We start from the raw sequence: 21,022 nt of genomic DNA on the forward strand, positions 1-21,022 counted from the left end.
AGGTCTCGCACGTGTCCTTCCCTTGGCACCTGGCGCGACACACGCTGCACGCGGCCGGCGAGGCACCGCGCGCGGTTTGCACTGCAGCCCGGCGTCTGGGCGTGCCTGGGAGGCGCCACCTGCAGCAGGAGGAGGAGGGCGGGAAGGAGCCCGGGGCGGGCGGGGGGAGGGGGGATGCACGGAGCCCAGCGCTGCGCTCGGGCTCCAGCTCGGGCTCCAGCTCCAGCTCCAGCTCGGGCGGGTCTTTGTTCGGGCGCCGATCTCCGGCTGGGGCTCCGCGAGCAGCTTCTCGGAGCCGCCGAGCCGTCCGGCCGCAGCTCCGGGTCCGCACGCCCCCCGCCGCGCCGCGCCCTCCAGCCCGCGCGGACGCGCAGATGAGCGCGCGCAGGCGGCGGCGGGCAACAGGGCGGGGAAGGCGGGGAAGCGGCGGACCGCGGGGCTGGAGGAGCGGCCCCCCGGGGAGGGCGCAACCCCGGCAGCGCCCGCGAGGCGGGGGGGGGAGACCCCGGCCGCCCGCTCCGGCCGCCCCCGGGCCCGCCCGCTGTCCCGAGGCGGCCCCCCCCGCACCAGCGTCTGCTTTGGTCTCGCCCTGCGGCTGGGCGGGGCCGCGCGACGCCATTCCCACAATGCTCCGGGGCGTGCCGCCGCCGTCGCTGCCGCCTGTGGAAGAAGATGGCGGAAGGCGGAGCGGCGGATCTGGACATCCAGCGCTCCGACATCGCGACGCTGCTCAAAACCTCGCTCCGGAAAGGGGACACCTGGTGAGGGAAGGCGGCCGCGGCGGCCGCGGCGGCGGGAGGGCGGCGGAGGCTCGGGCGGGGGCTGCGGGCCGCTGTTTGTCGCCAGTGACAGGTGCGGGCAGGTCCGGCGGCGGCCGCCCGGGGCGAGCGGGGTGTCGGCGGCCCCCGGACGGCGGGGCTGAGGATCGGAGCCGGGGGGGGGGTGGGGGGGCCGGGGCTCGCGGCCGGTCGCGGCGCGCCCAGCGGCCTGGGGGGAGCGGCGGCGGCGCTGGTCCGCTGGGCCCCCGCGGCGCCGCTCCCACCTCGGGCCTGCCGGGACGCCGGCTCCCCGCGGCGGCTCGCGGTCGGGCGCTGACAGCTCGGCGGCCCGCGCCGCTGCTCCGCTCGCTTCCTCCCGCGGCTCTGCCGGCGAGCGAGTTGCTGGCTGGCCCGACGCCGGCGTTCTTCCGGGAGGCGGGCTGCACAGGTGGGCCGGCCCCGGCACCTCCCGCGGCGCGGAGCCCCCAGCCCCAGCCCCCCGGCCGGAGGCGGCAGAGTCCGGGACCTCGGGCGGAGCAGGGGGGAACCACGTGGTCCCGGGCTTCGGCGGGGGCTCGGTCGGGACCCGCCGCGCCTCTCGGAAGCGCAGCCCTTCCCTCCCGGGCGGGCGAGCCGCAGGCCTGCACGAAGTAGATAAGTCCGCTGGAGGCTCAGCGCGCTTGCTACCCTCAGACCTAGGAAATAGCAGAGGATGCAAACGCCGGAGGTAGCACGCCTAGGGATTTAATACCGGTGGTGGTCGGCACAGCTTAAATACGGGAATACGTGACCTAAAGGGCAAGTGGTGTTTGTCAGGAAGAAGAGGAGGGATGTGCTTCTTCATATACAGTGACCGCTGTTTTCTTGTCTGCTTGTCACCGTAGCGGCGGTGTAGGATGCACCGGCCCCTCTACGACTTGGTGGAGGGAACGAACCTAAGACTGAGACCTGGTTAGGTCACCGTTTCACCGCCTCACCTGGGGCAGGACTTGGAGGACAGGCAGTTTGAATCGCTGTTTGTCCCCTCCCTCCCCCCCCCCCCCCCCCCACGTCTTCATCCGTGAAGTGGGCAACGAAAATTCCGTGCTAGGGGTGTTCTCTCTCGATCTTGAGGAGGTATTCCAAGACATTATCTGTTTAGGAGAGGACGTTAAGTGTTAGTCGCTGTGTTGTCCCCGCCACTTACTTCCGATAAAATGCTGTAGTATTAGTGGATTTTGAAGTAAGTTAGTAGATGGCAGTCTTGGGACTTGACTTTTAAGTGTTTTTTGATCTAAGTCTTGGTACTTTTCTTCCTACTTTGTTGGGCTACATACATTCTGGGTCTATATGGTGAAAATCCCTAACGGTGTAAACATGCACTTGTTGCACTAGAACAGAAAATACCATCTCTAGATGATTTAATAATCATTATTGCGCATGTCAGTGTTTGTAAGATGTTTATTCCTGTGTGGAAGTTGGATATTTCCTAGGCACATAATTACCTTGGTCTTTGGATTATTAAAAGATAAATTAATCCTTGCTTCCCATTAGTTAACCTGTTCCCACCTCATAAAAAAGATAAATGTGGGTTTCTATCCGCTTAAAAATGGCTATGATTCAGATGGATATTACTTCTTTTTAATGTTATGTTTTTGGTACTCTGAGTAGTAATTGGTGGTGTTGACACTATGGGATGATAGAAACGGTGTGAGTACTGTGGGTGTTAAATTTTAAGTTTCACATTATTCAAATAAAAGTATTTCTTTTTCACAAAGTTACTGGAAATAGTTTTATTATTTTTTTAAGATTTTATTTATTTATTCATGAGACACACACACACACACACACACACACACACACACACACACACACAGAGGCAGAGACCAGGCAGAGGGAGAAGCAGGCTCCATGCGGGGAGCCTGATGAGTGACTCGATCCCAGGACCCCGGAGTCGCGCCCCGGGCTGAAGGAGGCACTAAACCGTTAAGCCACCCGGGCTGCTCTGGAAATAGTTGTAAAGAATAAATATAGGAAGTCCGTAAATTTGAGCCTTTTAAATGCGTTCATTTTAAAGAAAGGGACATTGAAGGCCACATATTTAGATAACAGCAGAATGTGGAATTTTGTTAAGATTTATTTATTTATTTATTTGAGAAAGGGCTGGGGAGGGGCAGTGGGAGAGGGTGAACGTCTTTTTTTTTTTCTTTTTTTTTTTTTTTTTAAATCAGGCTCCAGCTAAGTGGGAAGCCTGATGAGCCTGATGTGGGGCTCAATCTCGCGACCCTGAGAGTTCCTGAGATCACTACCTGAGCTGAAACCAGGAGTCAGATGCTTAACCGACTGTGCCACTCAGGGTGCCCCAAAATGTGAATGTTTTTGTCCTCAAATTGATGATCCCTCTTAGTTAAAGGAAAAAAATACCGGAGCAGGATGGTACTGAGGATTTGCAAAAGCCAGTTTGGTTTAGGCCACTTAATTTGCAATTAGGTTAAATCTGTCAAAAAAGAAAATAGTTTAGAACAAAAGTTTGATTCAGAGCTTTAAGGAGAATAATTGGCTAAGTACAAATTTCATTATATATACATGATTTCAGAACTGGTAAAGATTTAATAATTTGTTACTTGGGCTCATAGTTTTTGGAACTCACTACAACTTGTTTTTAACTTGTTAAAAAGTTGGGCAGCCCGGGTGACTCAGCGGTTTAGTACCACCTTCCGCTCAGAGCCTGATCCTGGAGTCCCGGGATCGAGTCCCATGTTGGGCTCCCTGCATGGAGCATGCTTCTCCCTCTGCCTGTGTCTCTGCCTCTCTCTCTCTCTCTCTCTCTCTCTGTGTGTCTCTCATGAATAAATAAATAAAATCTTAAAAAAAAAAGTTGTCTCTCTTTTTAATGCCTTTTTAAAAGATATTTGGGTTAGCTGTTTATAGTTAGTTATTTGTGCAAATTCAGTCTGATATTTTATAGCTGAAATGGGTCATATACAGATGGAACATTATCTTGTTATGTGTGTGTAACCATCTTGGAAAGATTGATGACTATTGAGAAAAAAATGGAAGGTTTATCATAAGTTTATTCTTGAAAGTTTAATACTGATTTTTGATGTTATAGTCAAGTGCCTTAAGATGAATAATGAAAATGAAACTTAACTTCATTAGGTATTTGTGAGTACTTTTTGGATAAGGATTGTTTCATAGTACTCTGGTAGATAACTAACACTTAGGCAAGGGTGAAGATTCGGTTCTTCTTGAAAACTCGAGTTTCTGTTTATTTGTAAATAGTGAATGATTTTTATCTGCACACTGACTTTCTAGAGATGAAAATAAGTACACAAGTCTAGAATGAGAATGAACAAACTTTATAATGTGCTTAATACTAGACATAGACAAGCCCAAATTGATACAGGAGAGTTATACCTCTTAAAAAGATGAGGTATGAAAGTGACACTGATCCTCCATATAAGTCCAGTAGTATCATAATACTGTTTGTTAATCTGTATTTTAGCTCAGAGGAGGTATGTAGAAAACCACGAACAACATTGTTTGAATTTAGTAACTATAGAAATAAGGGTAAAGGAACTAGAACTTGTTTAACTTAGGTTGAATGAAAGATAACTTAATATTCAGATATTTGGTGGTTTTTCTTGATGAGACAAAAAGGAAAAAAAAAATTTTTAAGTACATTACATGTTAAGTATATTAGAGGTAGAGGAACCCATTTAAGGGAGATGGGTAGTTAAATGAGTTACAAAGACAAGTTGTAGGTTATGGAAAACTCTCTGAAGACATAAGTAAATAAACATAACTACAAATTATTTCCCTGTTTTTATTAAATGTTATTCAACCAGTCATTTTCACTAATATTTATGTATATGCAATGGTAATGCATAGCTAACTTTACAAATTAAAGTTTGTGTGTCATTTTTGTATAAACTCTCATAATTCCAGTAGATTTTAAGGTACTTCAGAGACTAACTTTAATTCGTACTTAGAGTCATTTCAAATGTGTCTGATATTTTTTGTTTCAATAAATAGGCAAGAAATAGTCCATCGGATCAGTGAGGTTTTCATATTAGAATACACTCCTAATTCAGTTTAAGGGTTTTTCTTCGATTCTTACTCTTTTACTTAGAAATCTTTGAGGCTTTATTTTATATGGTCTCTTAGGTTTGTGTAGCTTTTTTTAACACTAACAGAAAATAACCTTATAATGACAAATCAGTTCATAATGTAAAGGGACACTATTAATCAGTGTAAACTCCAAATTGTTTAGTATATACTTGCTAAAGAAAATTTTACATTACTATTACTATAAATACTAATTTTAGTTGTGCCAAAGTGTTAACCACTAAATTAGGGTATATGTCACATCATTTGCAGAAAATGAAACAGGAAGCAAAACTGTTTTTTTAGTGTTGCTAAATTGATGAAAATAAGGACAGAAATAGTGACATTATTGAAGTGTATTTTTCACAATTTAGTTGCTTAAAATCTAGAAAGGCACTTTTTCCTAATTTAAGCCTTTTTATAAGTGTTTAAATCGCTTCTAAGTTGTTGGTGAATCCAAAATTAACGTACCTTGTTTTACCAAGAAGATCCAGAACTTTTTAGTCCATGATTTCATTTGTCTATTTAGTGACATTCAGGTTTTATTTTATTTTTTCTAAATCATATAATTTTCCCATCAGCACATGTAAGGTATTAAATATTCTTTTTACAAGATAGTTTTGTGACAAATATTAATCTTGCTAACATATACGTATAATTAGAAAAACTTAGTTTGTCAGGCTATGATGGGTAGTATTGCATTTAAAAACACCATGTGCTAGGTACTGTTTTAAGTATTTACGTATGTTAACTTATTTACTCATCACTACAGTTCTAGGTCACTAGAATGTGAATGTGCTTTAATTCACATTTAGCAGGATAGGAATCCTAGGCTCAAGTGTTCACACAGTGATAAATCTGGGATTTGAACCCAAGTAGACTGGAGCTTTAATTCAGACCCAGAAGTCACTGTACTGTAACTGCCTCTTATTTTGTGCATTTTAACACGTAGTTCCACTTTAAAAAGGAAAAAGAAAAGGATATTTTTTTCTTTTTCATTTTAAATGGAATCTTTTATATCTAGGAGCAGAATTCTACCATTTTTATTGCAAAGTTGTGTTTTATGACTGTTCAGTTTAGATATGGTAGGGTATATATAAAATCTTACTGTCCTCTGGAAATCTAAATTTAATTACATTTAAAGATTAATAGATAACTAGCTCAATGTATAGAATAAATATTATCTTGATCCAAAAGTTCATTTAAACAAAAGTGGGATGATTTATTGTTGAAATTTTGAGTATCAATTGTTTATCAGTAATTATAACCTTTTAGTAGAGACTATATGGCTCCTTCTTACATAGTTTTATAGAACTAACACATCAAGCAGATAGTAAAAGTTTATAGGATATTTTGTTTTAGTACTTTGTATTTTAAAAGTGTTGATTTACAGTAAACCACAAATACATTAGGATCTCTTTTTGGACTATGTATCCACAGGAACAGCCTAGCCCAGAAATGCAAATGTGAATGCTTGGTATTCTTTGTTCCTGTGTTTACCAACTGATTTTTTTTTTTCAGAAACAGTTATTTTAGTGGGTTTTCAAAGTCAAAAGACATTTGTTTTTTTTTTTTTGTTTTTTTTTTGTTTTTTTTTTTTTGTTTTTTTCAAAAGACATTTGAATTAAGACAGTAAAAGGTACATAGAATTAAGACAGTTAAAGGTATCTCTAACACTTTCCTGAAAACTAACAAGTAGCAACTGCAAAAAAATCAATTTTGCCATACTAGTCATTAGCTATATCCATTTTATTACATGAGTTTAGAGTGATTTTTCTACTATTCACTTCAAGAATTACTTTATTAATAAGCCATGATTATTGATAAAAGTGAATTGAAACCATCAGGCATATTGGCAAGGAGATAAGGGGAAGGTTAAGAACAACTAATGAACGTGTTTTACATGCATCATCTGATTTGATCCTTCAAATAAGGCTCAAAGTATATGTTCATTTCTTATAGATAAGGAGTCTGAACTCAGGGAAATTAAGTTGATTTGCATGTGATTTGAAGGTGATAATACCACCCATAGTAAATTAACATTTATTAAATGCTTACTGTGTTGTCCACTCTTCTAAATGCTCTGTAATTATGCAGCCTTTAAAGTGAGCGCTCTTAATCGTCTGACTCGATTTCAGCACAGGTCACGATCTCAGGATGGTGAGCTCGAACACTGCATCAGGCCCTGTGCTCAGCACGGAGTCCAGCTTGTCCCCCTCCCCTCTCTGTACTTGTTCTATCTCTCTCTCAGATACATAAATAAAATCTTTTTTAAAAATGTTTTCTTGCTGTCATTACTCAAATACAATGCAAACAGTATTTCATTAAACCATTACTCCTTCTTTAGTTCCTATATAGAATTATTCAGCAATTACTAAAACAATTGTTTTTCTTCCTTGACTCCATTCAGTTTGTCCCTTTATTTTCATTTCCCCAGTTTCCACTGTAATTCACACTATACATGAATTGAAGTCCTTTATTCATACTCTTTCCATCTATTTACATAAAGGAATGTAGTTCCTTTCAGTTTTATTATCCAGTTTATACAGAAGTCACTACTGAAGAAACGTAGAATAAGACTGATAGTAAGTGACCTCAGTTTTGGATACAGATTAAAATGACATATCTAAAGAATTATTACGAATGACTCCTCAAAAAGAAGTAAAGAAGATCAGATTGTAACATGAGGCAGGAAACCTCTGTAGTATTAACCTGTATTTTGTATTTGATTATGCTTACAACACTTAACTGCTTCTGTCAGTAAGATTCTGCATGGTTTCCTGGTAGATCTCCCCCCAAAAAAGGAAGGTAATGGCTAGCTGTCTTTTCTCTCCTTTTAATTTTGAGAAGACCCAGATATTAGTGTGGTAATTCTTTACTGTTAAGGAAAATTGTGTAACAGAAGTAGCCATAGAAAGAACTTCCTTTGCTCTCACAAGCAAATCCAAGAGTGGCCTTGAGGCCAGGCTATTCTGAGTTTTAGAAAGCCAGATCAAGTTCCTTGAGTAAAATTTTACACAAAAAGATGAGTGGTAAGGGCGAAATGATCATGGTAAAAGAGACCTGATAATTTGGGTTGCTTTATATTATTTAACAATGTGTTTCAACAGCTTAACAAAGTTTAACAGTTTAATCAAGAGATTTATCTTTGATATAGATAGAAAATTTATATTTACAAATTCGAATGGGTTTCAAGCTGTGGAAACTTAATTCTCTGGAGAGGTATAATTAAGTAGGTACATGTACCATGTAGATATGGTGATGATTACAAAAATTACTATGTGTTAAGAGCTGTATTTTTAAATTTTATTTATTTATTCATGAGAGACACAGAGAGAGAGGCAGAGACATGGGCAGAGGGAGAAGCAGGCTCCATGCAGGGAGCTCGATGTGGGACTCCAGGATCACGCCCTGGGCCAAAGACAGACATGGAACCACTGAGCCACCCAGGCGTCCCAAGAGCTTTGTATTCTCATTTTGCGATACAGAAGCTGAGATACAGTTAGATGTACCTAGCCATACACTTGGGCCAGTGATAGAGCAGAGGTTCTAACCTGTGCAGTCAACTCAGAAGCCTGCATTTTAAACTGTATTGCTTGCCTGTGAGTCATAGAGCCATACCCATGTTATGGAAACAACTTTTTGAGAGATGAATATTTTGAAGTTTTAAAATCAGGCAGTGATAGCTTTGGCATATTAAAAAGAGCATTTTTGTCTGTTATCCATTGGAGAAGACTGTAGGATTTTCTGGGGGCGCTCTCCTTGGTTTAGCATTCTAGTCTTAGCAGTCTTATTTCTAATTAGTAAAGCTCTGCCTTGGTACTGGTGGTGGTTCTCATTTCTTAAAAATGATTTACTCATTCCTGCTTCATAAGACATTACATATCATTCATATAATTTCAAATAAATTTTACTAATTCCTGACCTTCACTTACTTCAAAAACTAGTTCAGTACCAATCTCGTAAAATCATCTCTAATAATCTCATCCAGTCATATGTCCTTCTACTCTTTAAAAGAAAAAAAAAAGCTTTATTGTGATATAATTCACATATGGTATAATTTGCCCACCTCAGATATAGTTTACTAGGCTTTGATATACTTACAGAATTGTGCAACCATTACCTTAATCAGTGCTGGAATATTTTTATCACCTCTCCCCCAAATCCTCCATACCTATTTGCAGCCCCCTGCTTCCCCAATTTCTCCTCAAATCTCCCTGCTCTAGGAAGCTGCTAATGTTCTATAGATTAGCCAGTTTGGGTTATTTCATATAAATGGAATCATGTATGTGTTTGGCTTTTTTCATGAAGTATTAGTGCTTTATTTCTTTTTATTGTTCAGTAATATTCCATTGTATAGATAATGTACCATATTGAATCTTTTTTTTTTTAATTCATTCATGAGAGACTGAGAGAGAGAGAGAGAGAGAGAGAGAGAAAGAGAGGCACAGACACAGGCAGAGGGAGAAGCAGGCTCCATGGAGCCTGACATGAGACTCAATCCCAGCCCCCAGTACCACACCTGGGACTGATAATGGCGCTAAGCCACTGAGCCACCCGGGCTGCCCTACTATATTGAATCTATCCCTTCATCAGTTGGTGGACATTTGGGTTGTTTACATTTTTGCCTGCTAAAAATAATCCTGCTATGAGCAATTCACGTGCAGGTTTTTGTGTAGACATAACGTTGATTTCTCTTGAGTATATACCTAGGAGTGGAATTCCTGAGTGTTTATATTTAATTTTTTGAGGAGCTGATAGGCTCTTTTCCAAGGTGGGTGCAACATTTTACGTTGCCATCAACAGTGTATGAAGGTTCCAATTTTTCCACGTCCTTGACACCACTTGTTAATGCCTTTTTTTTTTTTATTACAGCCATCTTAGTGGATGTAAAATTATATCTCATTGTAGTGTTGATTTACATTTTCCTAATGGCTAATGATGTTGCACATCTTTTCATATATGTGTATTGGCCATTTGTATACCTTCTTTGGCAAAACGTTTATGTAGATCCTTTGCCCATTTTAAATTAGATTGTCTTTATATTACTGAGTTTTAAGAGTTTATGTAGTTTAGATACAAATCCCTTATCAGAGAGATGATTTGCAAAATTTTCTCCCATTCTATGAGTTTTCTTTTCACTTTTACAATCTTACTTGGCCTCCTTCCTGAGTTCCTTTTTTGTCTTAGTTTAGATGTAAAAAGAGGTCATAAAAATTAGTTCTTGCTAAGTGATGAATTTAATGTGCAAAGTAGAAAATAGGTTGGAAATGCTTAAAATTTAAAATGAAGATATAAAGAGATTAATCAAGCTATTGTATTTGAAAGAATTTCTTAGCTTTGGTTAAGTTTTACTGAAACAATGAAATTCTGAGTTATAGTTTGGAATTTTTTTTAAAAAGCCTGTGAATTATCTGACTTATAATCATTTAAAATGCTAGAAATTATCAGTATCTCCTTTAGTATTGAAAATGGTTTTATGCTCTTGCTATGTAAATGTAAATGTACCTATTCTGCATAAGATAGTTATAAAACATTTTTCCAAAATTGTGTGCTACATTGGATTAGGCTGAAAAAAAAATTTGTGTATTTTGTTAGTTGTAAAAGAGTATGTTTACTTTGAAGAGAAAAAGGTAGGATTTTAAGAAATAAATGACAATATGTTTATTAGGCAATTTAGCAAGAATTGCTTATGTAAAAGTTTTAAGTATAAACCTACTAATCAAAAAAGAAAAGAAAGAACTATGCATTCATTAGCTCTGTGATTTCTTAAATGCAGCTACTGAGATTCCCCCATACTGCTTTAAAAAATTTTTTTTTATTTTTTTAAAACTTTCAAAATTTTTTTTATTTATTCATGAGAGGCACACACAGAGAGCGACAGAGACAGAAAGACAGAGAGGCAGAGGCAGAGGACACAGGCAGAGGGAGAAGCAGGCCCCATGCAGGGAGCCTGACCTGGGACTCAATCCCAGGTCTCCAGGATCATGCCCTGGGCCAAAGGCAGCCCCTGAGCCACCCGGGCGTCCTGCCCCATACTGCTTTTTAAACTTCTTTATGTCTAGGGCTATTTCTCACTCAATTATTGGCCCCTGTATATCTTTCCTTAAATTTGCCTTTACTGTGTATAAAAACACTATAAACTTGTAGAGCTCTATGTTTACCCCACCACCACCACCACCACCATCCCTAAAAAAAAAAAAATGGAAAAAAGAAAATTTGGCTTTTTAATTGTTATATGAAATTTAATTTTAAATTAACTCAGATTTGTTTGGGGTCCTAAAATTGACCCATCTACCCTGGAACTATTGATTTGTATTTGATCTTCCCAGTAATCCTGTGAAGCATTCCCAGTGGTTTTCATGAAATGAAAATCAGGTCATATCTCTTCCCTGCTAAAAATCTTAGAGTGGCTTTCTGTTACTCTTAGTATAAAAATCCTTATTATTACCTTAAAGGCATTGTGTAATCTCAGTCCAGCCTGCCTCTCTAAGCCTTATGTAGCATTTCTCTTGTCTAAACTCCAACATCATTTAGTCAATTCCACTAACAAATCAAACTCCCAAGTTCTGGTCTTAGCACATGCTATTCCTTCAATCTAGATAGCTTTTTTTCTTGCTTTTCCTGAAATAACTCCTATTCATATGCTAAAGTGTTACTTTTTCAAAGATGCTTTCCTTTATTCTGAATAGATACCCCTTTATATGCTTTCATAATTTCCTGTACTTTAATTTCACAGCACTTATTGCCACAGTATTTTGCTACATTTATTAACTACTTAATGTCTCTCTCCTCCACTGGACTCTGAATTCCATGAACATAGGGACCTTGGCTATTTTGCTAGCCACCTACTCATATGGAGTAGTATGTAAACAGTAGACCTTAAGTATTTATTGAGTGAATGAATGAATTACCATTTCTAAGATGAACAATCTAAAGGTTTTATCACTAACTTCTCTAAAACCTCACATCAAGGAATGTTAGAAAGAGGATTTTGGGGGGAAAAGTAAGAAGAAGAAAAGAAAGGATTTTGGCCTAGTACTTTTTTTTTTTTTTTTTAGTATAGTTGACTTTATACCTTATGCTATGTTTACCGTCTATCACCATAGTAATAAATACCATCTATCACCTGCAACACTATTGCAATATTGTTGACCATATTCCCTATGCTCTACTTTTAATTCCCATGATTTATTTATTCTATAACTGGAAGCCTATATCTCCTGCTTGCCTTCACCCATTTTGCTGAACCCACTGCCACTAGATGTTATCAATAGTATGTCATTAAATGAGAGAATTAATATTAGTGCTTCCCTCTAGCGACCATCAGTTTATTCTCTGAATTTATAGATCTAATTTTGCTTGTTTGCATATTCACTTATTTTGTTTTTTAGATTCCATGTGTAAGTGAAATCATAGAGTATTTGTCTTTCTCATTCTGACTTACTTCACTTAACATAATACCCTCTGTAACCTAGTACTTCTTCTGTAGTAAATTTAGGATTCATATTTACTCATCTAATTTCAAGAGGTAATTTGTGAGCAAAACTAACCATGAAAATAAATTGAAACTAGGTGTGAGAAAAGTTCATCCACAATTTAGTTTACCACCATTCTATAAAACTTCCTAAAAGAAAGATGGTGTTCACTTTTTGTGTAGTCTTAAGTGACATGAAAATTGACATGAAAATGGGACTCGTATAGGTGTAGTGTGAACACTTAGGCTTTTTCTCCTAAGTTCTTGATAGGCAAAATCTTTTACCAAAGGTGCTCCACTTTGAAAATACCTATTTTCTTCATAAATAAAATGAATAATGGTTTCTAAAATATATCTTTTGAATAAATATTTCAGTTCTTATTTATAGCTTTGGTAATAACATTTTGCTATCCTTCTGCTATTTTACTTTTTACAAAGAACCTTTACTGTTTCATAAAGAGGGGAAGAGTATAGGATTTTAGTAAGAATCTATTACATCTTTAGATCTTTGTTAAGTAAATGGGATTTATAGTAAAGTTTAAAGCTTAATGTAGTGAAAAAAAAAAAGCATTGAATTTTAGAGTATGAAAACTAGAGTGCATACTGAAAACAGGCCCTGCATTACTCACTTATAATAGAGTTGTGTTTCATTGATGAGTTTCATATTCAGAGTTTTGGTTTCCCCATCGACTAAATAAAAAAAGGAAAGGAAAGAAAAGAGGTCACTGTAACTATAAATAAGGTGAAAACACTTCATACAAATCTTTTTATAGATATAAGGCATTTTTATTTTGTTATGTGATATTAAAATTCTGATTTAAACAGTGAGTAACATGTTCATTTTATGTCTTTAAAATGTCTGTGGCAGCAGAATGGAGGGCAAATTGGAAGCAGTAAACTTAAAGTGGAGAGACAAGTTGGGCAGCCATTGCAATAATCTATGGAACTGAAAACTAATAGGAAAGGGGAGATGTAAAACTAAGGTACTTTTCTGAAGGTACTAGTTACTAGATGTTATGGGGTGAGGGAAGGAAAGATACAGGATAATATTTTGCTTTCTGGCTTGGGAAATTAATTGTTGATGACATTTATTAAAGGACCCTTAGAGAAGGAGTAAATATGAAAGTGTGAAAATAATTAATGACTAGAGGTTGGGATGTATGAAAAATCCAAGTGGACATGGACTAGTAGGAATTGGAAATATGATTTAATAATGTGGGATGCCTGGGTGGCTCAGCAGTTGAGTGTCTGCCTTTGGCTCAGGTCGTGATCCTGGGGTCCTGGGATCGAGTCCCGCATCGGGCTCCCTGTGAGGAGCCTGCTTCTCCCTCTGCCTATGTCTCTGCCTCTATCTGTATCTGTCTTGCATGAATAAATAAATGAATCTTAAAAAAAGAATATGAAGACTGGATGTGGGATGCATGTTTTGGAATCATTAGAGAGTATGAACAGTGAGAGAAGAAGAAGAAATTTGCAACTCTGAAGAAGTTGCAAAAAAGAAAGAAAGAAAGAAAGAAAGAAAGAGAAAGAAAGAAAGAAAGGAGAAGGGAAGGGAAGGGAGGAGGGAAGGGAAGGGAAAAGGGAGGGGAAGGGAAGGGAAAAGGAAAGGGAAGGAAAGGAAAAAGGAAGGGAAAGGAATCCCTGCCCTCTCTTACCAAAAAAAGTAGGGTTTAGAAACGATGAGATACATAAAATTATGAATTCTTTGGATTTGTGAGAAACTTTTTGAGCATCCTTTGGAATAGGAAAACCTCTTGGGCTAGGTTGAAGAGTAAGTGAGGGTTGAGCAGAAACTTAGGCTTGGGTGCAAGAACAAGTCAGAAAAATGGAGTAGATAGAGAAGAAAATGAGTGTGAGAGTTGGGAGGTGATTTGGAGGAAAAGGGTGAGAGAATTGGCCCTGGTTATATGCTGGGGGGGGGGGGGGGGGAGACAAGGTACAAGGAAAAACAAGAGGGTAGGGACTGTTAATGGGGTTAGTCTCCGAGACAGAAGGAAACTAAATCCAAAGTATAGAAACAAAAATAATTAGCCTTGGATTTAAGGAGGGTTACATCCTTTGCTGATTAATGAAGGAATCAGGTAAGATTAAGGTGTGGAGCAGGAGAGTTAGACAGAAAGTAGAGGCTTCTAACTTCCTCAGAAAGTAGGGCAGCGTGGTTGTCCATTCAACCAAATGGGTGAAAGACTTAGACTGGCCAAAGTTTTGAAATTATTGGAAATGGAGAAGGCTATTTGGAGATAGGCTGGGGGATTGTGATCATCTCTGAAGGATTTGAGAGACTGAAGACAATAGATCTTTAATCTCCATGAGATTTTCTTTACTAATTTTTGAACCCAGATAATAGAATTATAATAAAAGTATTTTCATATTGGTGTACTAGTGTCTGAGAATTACGGGTTAATGCAAGTGTGAGGCACTCATAAAATTCCTTGTAAGCCATTGTGACCCACTGAAACAGAGGGACATGATAGTAATTAAGCTACAGCCAGAGGCCTCAATCATAGATAAAGTAATCTTGATCATACCTGGTACGTGTACTTCATGGCTTTTTATGTGGGAACACAGTCAGATATCTCAGTATTACTCAGAAATATTTCACCTTTGATTTCATCTAAGGCACAGACTCCTTTGTGCAAGAAACTTAAATTGGTGTGTATGTCACAAAGTAATTAATCACTCTTTTGTGCTTTGAGCTCTCTGGATATTTGCAGGTTAGTATTTAGATGGATTTTAGATGGTTGCATATCTGTAATGTAGCGCTTCGCTTTCTACTAAAACTTAAATCAGGGCGTCTGGGTCGCTCAGTTGGTTAAGTGTCTGCCTTTGGCTCAGGTTATGTTCCCAGGGTCCTGGATAGAGTCCTGCATCAGGCTCTCTGCTCAGTGGGGAGTCTGCTTCTCCCTCTCCCCCTCCCCCTCTGCTTATGCATGCTCTTTGTCAGATAAATAAAATCTTTAAAAATTTTTAAAAATAAATTGGCTTAAAATCAGTATATGTGTCAATTTTAGGATTTTTTTATTGTGTTGCTTATATTATCTTCCCAAATATCAAGGGTTATAATGTACTTTCTGTTTCTTATGTGCTTTTCTTTTGAGATGTCACCAATCATTTCTACTTTTCTGGTTTATTTACTGGATGCTCTAGTTACCAAAAGGAAATAATTTCTTGAGAATGAATATATTTATTATGTGTCAGAAATGTAAATTTGATAAATTTAGGAATAATCAGATCATGCTTTTCCAAAGAAAATTCTCCAAAGCTTATGTAAATTTTTTATTTACATTTATTTAAAATTTAATGCTAATTCATCTGTTTGGAAGACATAAGATAGAAAAGATAAATATAAGAAAGAACATAAACTTACAAATTTTCAAAAATATATAGTAAAACAATCTGCATTTTATACATTTTGCTATACATATTTTTATCTTAAAAAAAATCTAAGGAAGTGCTTGGGTGGCCCAGTCTGTTAAGCATCTGACTATTGGTTTCGGCTCAAGTCATGATCTCAGGGTCCTGTGATCGGGCCCTACATTGACTTCCATGCTCAGTGCAGAGTCAGCTTGTCCCTCTCTCTCCCCTCTCAAATAAGTAAACTCTTTAAAAACAAAAACACTAAGTTGTATTTTAATTACTTTTCTTATTTTTATGCTTGAAATGTCTGTTTATTTGTTAACTGTCACTTAACTGTATCAGTTTAACCTCAACATTATTCACTCCACTTCATTTTTGTTCAGTGTATATGCATATATATGAACTATTCGATATTAAGTAGAAAATATTAATCATATTTAATATATTTCAGGAAGAGAGTATACAGAAAGTTATAACAAAACATTTATTGCACACATTTCTTAAAGAAGTGAAACATTATGGAAGCAGTTGAATGTCCCTGTGTGAAACGTTTCCCTAATCCCATCTTCTTTCCTCCCTTATCAGAGGGAGCCACCATCTTGAAATAGATTATTATTATTATTATTTTAAGTTACTTACATATTATTTTATGTATATATTTTAATATGTATGCATGAATCTGTAAATAGTATATATGTTTGTGGCATGCCTTAAATTTTCTGTAGTCAGCACTGTGTGCACATCTGTTCTCTTCATACATTTGTGTTATATTACATGTATCCTTTTATGATTTTTTTGCTTCAACATTGTAGTTTTGAGATTTATCCTAATACATAGAGTTGTATTTTTCATTAATAATTTTTGTGTAATATTTTTGGGTATGAATAGTGGATATTAGGTTTTTTTTCTACCATTTCATTCTTAGAAAATATGCTGCACTATATATTATAGTTGTAATTTTGTAAATATGTATGAGCGTTTCTGTAGGATAAACCTTAGCTATGGCAATACATGCTTGTATGGTATGTACATCTATCCTTTTTTTTTTTTTAAGATTTTATTTATTCATGAGAAAAACACACACAGAGGCAGAGACACAGGCAGAGGGAGAAGCAGGCTCCCTACAAGAAGCCGCATGTGGGACTTGATCCTGGATACCAGGATCACGCCCTGAGCCAAAGGCAGATGCTCAGCCGCTCTGCCACCCAGGCATCCCTGTACATCTTTATCCTTAATAGATGTTGCCAAACTACCATCCAAAGTGAAGATTCAAGTTTATTCTCCCTTTGGCAGTATACCAGTACCTAGTACTACATATCTTTTCCACAACTTGATATTGTGGACACATGTACACATGCTTGTGTGTATCAGCTTCATGAGATGATATGGTGTTAATTTGTATTTTTCCCATTGCTAATGGGATTAAGCAGACGCTCATGGATAGAGGCCATTCTGATTTTTTCTTCCGTGAATTGCTTCTTTTTTTTCCCCCTCTTATTTTTTTCTTTTTAATTTATCAGTTTAAAGGAGTTCTTTATGTATTCTAATCCTTTGTTAGTTATCTGGAGTGTAAGTATCTTCCCCAATCTGTATCTTATCTCTTGGTGGTGTCTTTGTTGAATGGTAGACTTTAATTTTAACCTTGGCAAGTTTATCAGTCTTTAAGATTTTTGCTTTTTATTTTAACTCTTCTATATACTAAGGTAATAAGATTTTTTTTATATTTTTTAAAAAATTATACTTTTACTTTCACATTTACATTTTTAATCTAACTATAACTTATTTTTGTACGGTTAGTTCTGTAACATAGCATGTGTTCCTAAAAATCACCATGTTATATGCAAAATCATGCAATAAAAAACACCAAGCATATGGGGGAAGTGGGGTTGGGACACAGAACTCAAAAAATTTTTGTCAGTGATACATTAAAAAACATTTAAAAATGGTAGCACGGTTTTATATATGTTAGATGGTTAAGAAATACATAATTACCACAGTAAATAAGGCACTTTTATTTTGAAAAGGACGAAGTTGACTTGTGGAAGTAGGATTTAAAGGGTTGCAGCTTGAGTTATTGTGAAGTGGTGGAAGGAAGTTTTCTTAAATCTGCCAAGAAGTTGTAACAGCAGATGTGGAGAGTGTGGCTCATAACATATGGGAAGATGTTTGAAGTGTTTTGGGTGCCCGGCTGGCAGTCAGTTAAATGATTCTTGATTTTGGTTTAGGTCATGATTTCATGGTCATGAGATTGAGCCTCACATGGGGCTCTGTCCTGATAATAGAGCCTGCCTAAGAGTCTCGCTCTCCCTCTCCCTTTGCCCTGCCCTTAAAAAAAATGTTTGAAGTGTGTTTTGTGCCTTCCTATGTGGCTCAGTACAGCTAGGTAGTTTTCTACATTCACCTTATGTTTGTTTCAGAGTTAAGACTGCAGTAAAGCGGTCTAGGCACTTGGGGGCAGGATTTAAGGAGGCACTTCCTTATTAGGGTTTCTAGGCATCTCTCACCTTGCAATAGCCCTGGCCCTGCTTAGGGTTTAAAGTAGTGCTTAAGCATATACTAAAATTTGTGCTACTGTTCCCTACCATATCAATCCTTTAACATATTCAGGTTTTCAAAACAAACATTAGAGTAGAACTGGCTGTATTTGTGAGGCAGAGCTCGAATTCTTTTCCCCATATACTTAGCCAAATCATTCTCCACTACTTCATAATGATGCTCTTGACACGTATCATAGTTCTCCATATACTTGCATCCAATTCTTGTTTCTTTGTGCTGTTTCCATTGATCTTTTTGCTTCTCTCTATGCCAGTATCACATTTTTTAAATCATAGGTCTAGCACTAACTTACTTTGTAACCTTGGTCAAGTTATTTCTGTGTGCCTATGAAATTATACTAGTACCCATATTATTGAGGAGTTAAAGGAGTAAGTGAACCAGTATATTAGAGTGCTTACAAATAGCACCTGGCCTGAGAGTAAAGCTCAAATGTTAGTTATTTTGTTATTAAAAGCAATTTCTTTACCTTAATAAGCAGTCTTGGTATTTAGTAGGCTGATACGGTCATCTTATTTCTCCTTTTCCACACTGTTTGAAAGGAAATGGGAAAGGCTTGTGGGAGATTTCCCTGAGAAAGTGACATATAGTTTTTCTGAAAGATGATAGGAATTAAATAGATGTTGGGAGCAGTAGGAGAATAGTCTAGGCAGATGGAGCCATAAGGCAGAAATGGAGTGTTTAGTAACTGAAAGAAGATTATTGTAGTTAGATCTCAGCACAATGAAAAATATTACCAGTTGAGACTAGACAGACAAGAATAGATAGATCATGCAAGACAATGTTAAGGATTTTAGACTTCATCTTAAAATCATAGTTGTAACTGTTTAGAAACATTGTTATTTGATGACTCTTACTCTTTCTTAGAGATTTAAGAGTAAAAGTCATGAAATATCTTTATGAATAGTTCTAGCTATTTAAAAAAGAAAACAACAACAACAAACCTTGGAAGCTAAAATTGGTCCCGTCTGTATCCTAATAGCATACCAAGGATTAGGAGTACTGTTGAGAATGTGTCAGTCAGGTCTTTGTTCACTTACTTGTAATTTTTGAGAACTGTTGATTCTGTTGTAGGCTCTTATCAATTAAAATTGAGGAATCTTACATTTTGGCAGATCCACAGATTAGTGGTACAGTTTTTATAGTACAAGTCTATGTAAATGTCTTGAAATAATTTTTTTATTTAGTTGTTACTTCATTTAATATTGTTATCTTCCTTGAGCACACCTAAGAAGTTTACATATTATTTCTGTAATAGATGTTTCTGGTTTTTCCTATATTTCCCTCATATTTCATTATTACAGGATTCTACAAATATGATATAGGTTGCCTATGAAAGAAATATGATGGCCTTTTCAGTTGAAGGCAGATAACTATCCGTCAGATGTGAGAATCTTCTCTCATCATAGTATCATTATAAAGAAAGTAGTCACTTCAAGATCTAGGAAAGAGAGTTGAATTAGAAATATAGCAACAGATGAATAGTACTCATAACAGTAAAGGATTTATTAAATACTTTGGGATATAAAATCCCATCTTTTAGAAATATATTTTAAGTAAATATAAATATAAATTTGATAGTATTTCCCAAATAGTTTTAATGTAGGTTTTATAAATCACATTGTTATTTATAGTATTAATAATCTATAAATTAGATTAATAAATAAATGAAGTAAATAAATAATAAGTAAAATCTTTTAAAAATAAAAATAAAATTCACTTGGAAGAACAAATGGCCAAGAATAGTTAAGACAGTCTGTAACAACAGCAAGCTAGGGGAACGTGCCCTAAAAAAACCATGATTAAAGTAATAAAGATACTATGAAATTAGCACAATGATTTAAAAAAATAGATGGAACAGGAGAAAGGCCACATAGTATGACCTTAATTTGCAAAGAAGCAAATGAAATGTGTGAATATCTTAAGTCACAGAAGGGTGTCTAAAAAACCTTCAGTGGCTAATACATAATTAAGTATAATTTTCTTTATTATTTAACATATAAAGTTATTGCTGCTTTAATCTCTTTATTTTAGAATTAGGATTTCCTTAAGACTTAGTCTCTGAACTTTTTTTCTTCAGAAGTTTCAAACTCTGCAGTTTGGGGGCTTTCTGTTACATAATCCTGATATAGTAGGTTTGGAATACTGGTATATAGATAATTCTGCAATACTTATGTTAAGGGAATTAAACTGCTGAAGACCATTCCCTAGGAATTGTGGGATTTTGTTAGGTTGGTGCCTTTGCTTCAGACATTTTCAGATATAACTATTTAAATTGTATAACTGTAGGATTTCATTCCTGTACTTAGTGCTGTGTGTAGTAAGCACAGATACATTCAAATGATCTCCAAAAAAACTTGGTTACCTATGTTAGTACACATGTGGGCTTTAAACATCTTGTTAACCTTTACTTTTGATTTTGTTTGTGATTGAACCTGGTTGAATGTGGGGAAAATGTTTCTGGAAAAGAATTTTTTAAAAAAAGATTTTATTAATTTATTCATGAGAGACACAGAGAGAGAGGCAGAGACACAGGCAGAGGGAGGAGCAGGCTCCCTAAAGGAGCCTAATGTGGGACTCAATCCTGGATCCCAGGATCACACTCTGAGCTGAAAGCAGACGCTCAATTGCTGAGCCACCCAGGCGTCCCGACTGCAAAAGAATCTAAAATAATTGAGTGTGTAGCAAAGCAGTATTTCATAGTGGGTATAAATATAGTCAGAATAAATTTGTCACGTTTTTTAGGTTTATGATTTTTTTAATGCTTTCTTTGCTAGAGCACCATTATTTT

The 21,022-nt window shown here is 37.7% G+C and overlaps 1 protein-coding gene across 8 annotated transcripts in view; it reads left to right on the forward strand.

Moving 5' to 3' along the window:
• Positions 1 to 585: 585 nt before the first annotated feature.
• USP15 (ubiquitin specific peptidase 15) overlaps positions 586 to 21,022 on the forward strand; it is a 123,017-nt gene continuing 102,580 nt past the window's right edge. For 5 of the 8 annotated variants that reach the window (XR_003235421.2, XR_011997880.1, XM_026001800.2 and 2 more), the window contains exon 1: positions 615 to 761. Coding sequence is in view for 4 of the 8 variants with exons in the window: in XM_026001800.2 (XP_025857585.1) it covers positions 673 to 761 (89 nt within the window). In the remaining 4 variants the exon portion in view is untranslated. Of the gene's footprint in view, positions 762 to 21,022 lie in introns of all 8 variants that reach the window. The other 3 variants (XM_072741737.1, XM_072741738.1, XM_026001799.2) reach the window with 2 other exon arrangements.

The sequence above is a fragment of the Vulpes vulpes genome, chromosome 16, assembly GCF_048418805.1.
Source record: "Vulpes vulpes isolate BD-2025 chromosome 16, VulVul3, whole genome shotgun sequence".
In the NCBI taxonomy this organism is placed as follows: Eukaryota; Metazoa; Chordata; class Mammalia; order Carnivora; family Canidae; genus Vulpes; species Vulpes vulpes.